The 7,333-nt window shown below is 39.0% G+C and overlaps 1 protein-coding gene across 1 annotated transcript; it reads right to left on the reverse strand.

Annotated features, from left to right (window-relative positions):
* Positions 1-5,662: 5,662 nt before the first annotated feature.
* On the reverse strand, positions 5,663-7,121 carry LOC103713654 (borneol dehydrogenase, mitochondrial-like). Its single transcript, XM_089926770.1, has 2 exons — positions 7,077-7,121; positions 5,663-6,594 (listed from the first exon to the last, which is right to left on the reverse strand). Exons 1-2 carry the CDS (start codon positions 7,097-7,099, stop codon positions 5,808-5,810), a joined length of 810 nt encoding a protein of 269 aa, XP_089782896.1. The 5' UTR covers positions 7,100-7,121; the 3' UTR covers positions 5,663-5,807.
* Positions 7,122-7,333: the final 212 nt, after the last annotated feature.

Consider the following 7,333-nt stretch of genomic DNA (forward strand, 5'->3'; position numbering starts at 1 on the left):
ATTGTTGGGGTGGATGGTGATTTCATTGAATTTTTTCTTCATTGAGGTGAGATCTCATACTGATACAGGATGATCCATTACAATGAATGGTTGGCACTAACAATCCATCTCACAAAGTACTATTAAAGGTAGACGTGTAAACTAGGTGCAAGCTTGCAAATGGTCCCTTGACCTGAAGAGCAGGAGATTTTGTTATATTTGAAGATCAATAAGTTTGTTGCTAAATTTGTGTATCAATCTAGATATTATCTTTGATGGAAAATATAGTAGTTTATTGAATTCAAATATAGATTAGAGTCAAGTTATCAATATGGAAACTATCATAATAACATGGTATCTATATTAAATAGAGACATACTAGACATATAGTCATGAGGCCACAGTAATAACTTGAAAGAGTTTCAAAAATAATTGTTTTACAAATTATTATGATTAATAATTAATTTTTTAAATAAATTTTGTGACAATAGTTTTCATTAAAGGATGTCTGGTATTATTTAAGATTCTAGAAAGCTATGACATCGTATGACTAAGAGTTTGATAATATGGTCATATGAGGATACAAGAATGATGGAGGACTAAAAAGATGTAGCTTGTGCAAGAATAGAGAGACCAACCGATTTTATTCTACACACCAAGAATGATGTAGCTTGTGCAAGAATGCATTATAGGCTCCATATCTCCATGCTGAACTACATTGCTAATGTATAACTAAGGTGGACTTAAAGGGGTAGGTCTTTGGTAAGCAAGAACATAAGTTGATTTTTTCATAAATAAATTTAATATATACCATCTATCTCCTCATAACTGGAATAACATTCTAGTTGAAGATTCTTTTATTAATTGGATCAATAAAGATCTGAACTTGATCAAAGAATAGGTTGGGTAAGGAATTAGCCTAGATACTAGGCTTGAGCTAGGTTATGTCAAGCAAGACCTAGCCTAGTTTGATTGGAGCCACTTGGGTGGGATGCAAGTGGAAGTCCAACTAGGCTGGCTCTCTTACTTAATAGAGTGTTTCTTCGGGAACGCATCTTGAAGAAGCGAGGTCTCATCCAAAAAAGGTCAGCACCTCTTCTTTTCCTCTCTAGATACAAAGTCATATTAGGACTTTAAAGAAGAGGTGGCCTAAATAAGGATGCCACAACACCATCTTTATCTCATTTTTATTAGAGTCCAACTAGGACCGTAAAAGTTTTGGGAGGGAGGGGGCGCCACCCCCCTTTATAAAAGGAGGCATTTTCCTTGATTTGCAAGTCTCAATAGTGATAGCACATGCTAGATAAAGAAACAATGAGAGAGGCACATAGAGGTTCGGTTATTCCTTCTCAAAGTAGAAGAGAGAGAGAGAGAGGAGGAAAGCTTATGAAACAAGTTTTTCCAACAGTGCATCCCTTGGTCTATAGTTTCCAAAGACTCATAGCCTAGTGGAGCTCTAAAAGATAGGCATGCGAACTTAAGTAACTATGGATAGTAATTCTCAGAGGGATGTATGCTTTTGCTACCTCAATATCTCTCAAAAATGCAAAGATCAATTGCAGAATCATCATCAGCATCATAGGCAGGAAAAATTTGTTTTAATCCTTATGCATGCTTCTTATGTAGTAATATCATGAATAAAGATTCTAATATTCCACTATAAGTACTTTGATGATCTCTACAATGCCATTATACAATAAATCAAAAACTTTGGTAATCCATAACTTAATCTAAGAAGAAGTTGGCAGCACGATAGAAAAATAAAGTTGATAAAGTAGTTAAAACCTAGTTTCTTTCCAAATGTGTATATTTTTATATTTTTTATATTAAAAATTTTGATCCCAACTAGGAGAGTAATCAGACTCCAAATTCTAAAAAGGAAAAACTCATTACTACAAATAGAAACTTTATACCACAGTTTTGCATAGAAAGTAGCCTACTTTCTATCTTTTTTAAACTAGAAGAGAAGTTTGATTGAAATTTAGGGACTAGAATCTCGCTAATATAAATAGCTAATTTATGTGAAAAATTGATGTAGAATTGGTGAAAGAATACAGACTTAAAACTCTACTTCCTCAAATTTTCTTATTTTTATTCTCTATGAAAGTTCCTAATTAAGTGCATTGAAGGACTTGCTTCCTTCTCTCTTCGATCTAATCACTAATTTATGACATAAAAGATAACCTAGAACAATGACATATTAGCCAATAGTCATCTTTATCATCTGCCCTTACTCTTGACATATTTTGATTTATTGAAAAGTAATTTTGGTATTTCTTTTTTCACATCATGAAAACAATATATACACATATATGTTAGATAGTGCCTCAATGATATACCCATGAAAGAACCTCTGTAGCTTGATCATGTTTCTAGGTTTTGCAAGTTGTTATGCACTAGATACTCACAATTTAATTAAAGATTTGATCATCGATGTAGTTGCATAGTCCATTTGTTTCTCTCCTGATCCAAAGCAAAGTAAATTTAATGTGTTAATATATAGCCAGAGATTTTGTAAGTTCGCTTTGTATTGATATCTGTTATGAGCTTCAATGGAAAAAGAAAAGGTGTCAGAGCCTTGTAGCAATAAAATCATACTTATTCTCATTCATGTCAAGTAGTATCTTCAAACCAAAAAATTTGGTTCACCGAGTATTTGATTGATCCGAGAAGATTGGAAAATTTAGATGAGCTAATTCTAAAAATACAAAAAATAATATATATTTAAAATTCTAAAAATTGTAAAAATTGTAAATTTAAAAAAGAAGAGAGAAATTATGATAATATATTAGGGAAAGAATTACAAATTCTTGAGGTTTTAGTATAAGTACTTTAAACGCATTGATGTCTAACAAGCAAAAACATTACATTAAGTATTTAATTTGCAATTCCAAATAATTAGTCCTAATCTAAATATGTAAAATATGTATTTATTATATTTTAGCTGATTTGGATATTTCTAAGATATAGATCAAACAAAATATGATACCATAACGTTGAAGTTGTTAATTTTATTTTACTTTGATGCATTAATAAAAGATATGAAAAATTCATGATTTTTGGTTTCTAACTAATTGATATTGTTATGGGGGAATTGAGCCGCCATGCCCCACGTGATCGGCACGCGTATCCAGGAAAGCTACAGCTGCCCTATGATCCAGCACTCCGACCCCGAGTCGGACCTCCTCGGCTCCGCAGCCCGACCCCGGGTCGGCTGCCCTATGATCCAGCACTCCGACCCCGAGTCGGACCTCCTCGGCTCCGCAGCCCGACCCCGGGTCGGCTGCCCTATGATCCAGCACTCCGACCCCGAGTCGGACCTCCTCGGCTCCGCAGCCCGACCCCGGGTCGGCTGCCCTATGATCCAGCACTCCGACCCCGAGTCGGACCTCCTCGGCTTCGCAGCCCGACCCCGGGTCGGCTGCCCTATGATCCAGCATTCCGACCCCGAGTCGGAGATCTTTTGATAACGACAGGCTATTCTCCAGAGGCACGCCGCGGCCTCCTGCTCCACTACTCCCTGCAACGGCTGTACCCGATGCTGCCCACGATCTCCTGTATCAACCGTACAAAGCGGAGCTCCACTACGCCCTGCCATGACCGTACCCAGCGCTGCTCCACGACGCCCCGTAACGGCCATGTCGGTGGCCATTCTATCGTGCCCCACGACGACAAACCCCCCTGAGAGACCTCCCAGCCAGGTATATATGCGGCTGGGGGGAGAAGGGGGGGGGTAAGCAATACCTCCCAGAGCACTCTCTCCCACTTGTGATTATCATCTCTCCTCCTCCAATCTCCTCTGACTTGACCGTCGGAGGGCCATCACCACCCTGGTGGTGGTGCAAGGCTTGTTTGCAGGTTCCTTGGCGGAAGGTGGAGCGCAACCAGCACCAACCAAGACAACTCAGGCGGAACCCCGTTCACACCGTCGTGTCAATCGTTCTCGGTTTGGACCACCAGCAACAGATATCATAAATTATGATTAATAGTATTGGCTTTTATTTAGAGAGGCTCTCCATTGATTTTCACTAGAAAACATTTGGAGCCAAATACTCTCAGAAATATTTTAAGCTAACTCTCTCTCTATATGTACGTAGGTATATATCTATGTATGTATGTATACATATATATGTACATATGTGTATATACATATATACACACACATATACATATATATATATATACACACACATATATCCATATAAAAAATAGATTGCTCTATTCTTAAAAGGAAAGTATGTCTCTCAGGTTCAAACTCAATAATTGACTACCTAAATCAAAGATCTATACTGTTGATCATGATATATACCAGTAAAAATATGTAGAGATGAATAATCGTGTGTTTTGTAGTCTCCTACCTTTGCATCAAATGGATGCAAATATATACTGTTAAATTGATAACAAATGATGTTTTGCTATGATTTGAGCTTTAAAATCTATTCGATGTTCAATTCATAAATACTTCAATATATGTAGATCATGATCAATAAGATAGATTCTTAATTTAAATACCTTTTCATGTATCTTACAACACTAGCATAATATAAATTGCCCATTTTTGTGTATTTAATGCATAGGTTATAGAGTACCAAAGCATATGTTTATGATTTATAAACATAACTAGTAGTATAAATCATGATCAATGGGTAAATCTTTGATTTAAGTACCCAATTATTGATTTTGGTCAATAAAACAGTAGATAACTTCTCTTCTCTAGAGGAGTATAGTCTATTACATACATATATACATATATACTTGTATGCATACACACATAAATACATGCATACATAAATACATACATACATATGTATGTACCCATCGGATTGTTCTTTAATTCTTTTATAGTAAAGACAAATTGGATGATAGACTCCATGATCTCGCCATCCAAGTAAGGACTATTAATCATGGTCATTGCACAATAAATGGATGGTGGTGATTGAAAGATTGGATCTCTCCGGATCCATCTCAAATCACAAAGGATGTTGACCCAACTCTTGCAGTGGCTCACTATATATACACCTTTGCCAAGGCAACAAGGTTCTTACCATAAAATCATTCTTTTATCATTATCTCTCTGTTGCTCTAATAGAAGTTTATGTGACCAGACATTTTTATCTCATAGGAATGCCTTTCTGAGGCCAATATTTTTCAAGATTCTCTTATTTTTTGTGAAGGAACTTTTCTAGTTCAAAAGATTAATTGAGAATATCTTTAATGAATTGTAAATACAATTTAGAGAAGGTAGGAGATAGTAAATAAATTAATCTAAATAAGTATCTGCTTCTCAAGGCCAACAAATCAAATAAAAAGAAGTACAGGGTCATCAATTCACATTCACCTCTCCCTTCTATTTATAACAAATAAAGTATTATAGCCAAACCATTTTTATGCATATTTTTTCTAGAAAAATATAATATTTTGTTATATACATCATTTGCATGGGACACTAGTAGGATATGTTTGGTTGAAAAGAGTTGACCTCCTTAAATAGAAATAGAAACGAGTGACTTCCACTCCAGTTGTTTGGTTAAATAAAGTACCATTGTCATTTCAATTTCAAAGAAAAATAAAAAATATCTTAATTCTCCAAATTTCAATATCTATTTTTTTAATATTTAATTTTTATTTTGATTTTAATTATGAACCAAATATTTAGGAGGGTATTGCCCTTCTGATTCTCATTAGGATTCGGATTTCAACAGCAAACCGTGTTATGGAGATGGAACTATTATTTTAAACGTAGGAGGCCAAGCCCTTCTTAATTCCTCAAACAACAAATTAAAGCACTTCCAGTTCCTCCAGCAACAACAAAATATAACAACAATCAATCAAGAAGAAGCGAGGTCGCTGGGGTCAAACGATAAAAGCGCCCGATTAACGATGCTATAACCCCCATCCACCATCAGGTTGTGCCCGCTCACATACTTGGATTCATCGCTCGCCAAATACAGCACAGCCATGGCTACGTCCTCGGGCTTGAGCAATGTCCCCTGGAGGGTGGCGAACTTACTCATCGCCTCCTCGAACACCTTCTCATCGATCCTTGCGAACTCCACCGCCAGCCGCGTCGCCACCGCGTACGGCGACACGCAGTTCACCCTCACGCCGAACCTCCCCAGCTCCACCGCCGCGCTCCTCGTCAGCCCCGCCACGGCATGCTTCGCAGCAGTATACGCGTGCGTCCCCACCCCGCCGATGACCGACGCGACGCTCGCCGTCGATATGATGCTTCCCCGGCCGGCCGGGACCATGACGCGGGCCGCGTGCTTGGTCCCGAGGAAGGCCCCGGTCACAATCACGTCAATGACCTTATGGAAGTCGGATAGCGCGGTGTCGGTGATGGGCTTGCCGGCGTCGATGATGCCGGCGTTGTTGAACATGATGTCGAGCTTGCCGTGGCCGGTGACAGCTGTGTCGATGGCCTTCTGGACGTCGGATTCTTTGGTGACGTCGCAGTGGACGAAGGTGGCGCCGATGGTGTCGCAGACTGACCGGCCACGCTCATCTTGGATGTCGGCGACGACGACCTTGGCGCCGTGCTGCGAGAAGAGGCGGGCAGTGCACTCGCCGATGCCACTGGCGCCGCCGGTGATCACGGCCACCTTGCCCTCCAACCTGAGAAACAAAGGCCTCTTTTGTTAGATCCTGCGCTGGAATTTTGCGAATGAATCAGATCTTAGGCTACGAAAGAAAAATATTTCCGTAATTTAGGATAAAAGGTTCTTTGCAGCCATGGCATGCAAGCCTGCTCTCGAGCCAATTGAAAGAAAAGAGGGTTGGGACTCAGCTGGTGTATTTCAAATAGACATTCTAATGGATCAAACTAGAGATTATTTGAGCATGGATTTGTATTCACTATTTGAGGGCTCAGTTTCTTAAATATTTTAGATGTGCTTGGCCCAAGCTTAAATCATCTTTGCTGAAATTTCATCTACAACTATGGTAGCATTTAGATTTCGACCCCTTTGGCTTTAAAATAAAACAAGAAACTTGAAGTGAAATTTGGAGATTATAATCTAGCACACAACTAGAAATTTGCCTAGATATGAGATCTTGACCTCCAATACTGCAAACGAGGAAAATAAGGACAGCCTTACCTCTTCACAAGGGCTGAGGTCATGGTACCGCTTCGGATGGTACGCGAATGCCGTCCCACACTTCCCCAAGGAATAGCTCGAGCTATTTAGAGAGGGGGGGGGGGGGGGGGGGGGGGGGGGGGGTTTGTTTGGAAGCTTGTATCCCGTTATCATGGAATCTAAATTTTGAGGATCCATTCCGAGCCCGAACTTTTTTACCCAACCAAAGAACTATAACATAATAAAATAATAACCATCCAAATATGCATTGACCATTA

The sequence above is a fragment of the Phoenix dactylifera genome, chromosome 12, assembly GCF_051530095.1.
Source record: "Phoenix dactylifera cultivar Ajwa chromosome 12, Ajwa_hap1_PhDact_Kaust_v1.1, whole genome shotgun sequence".
Lineage (NCBI taxonomy): Eukaryota > Viridiplantae > Streptophyta > Magnoliopsida > Arecales > Arecaceae > Phoenix > Phoenix dactylifera.

Coding starts and splice junctions, on each gene's coding strand:
- LOC103713654 (XM_089926770.1), bottom strand. CDS start 7,099: ATGACCTCAGCCCTTGTGAAGAG. Junction 6,595..7,076: donor ACCTCAGCCCTTGTGAAGAG/GTAAGGCTGTCC, acceptor TTTGTTTCTCAG/GTTGGAGGGCAAGGTGGCCG.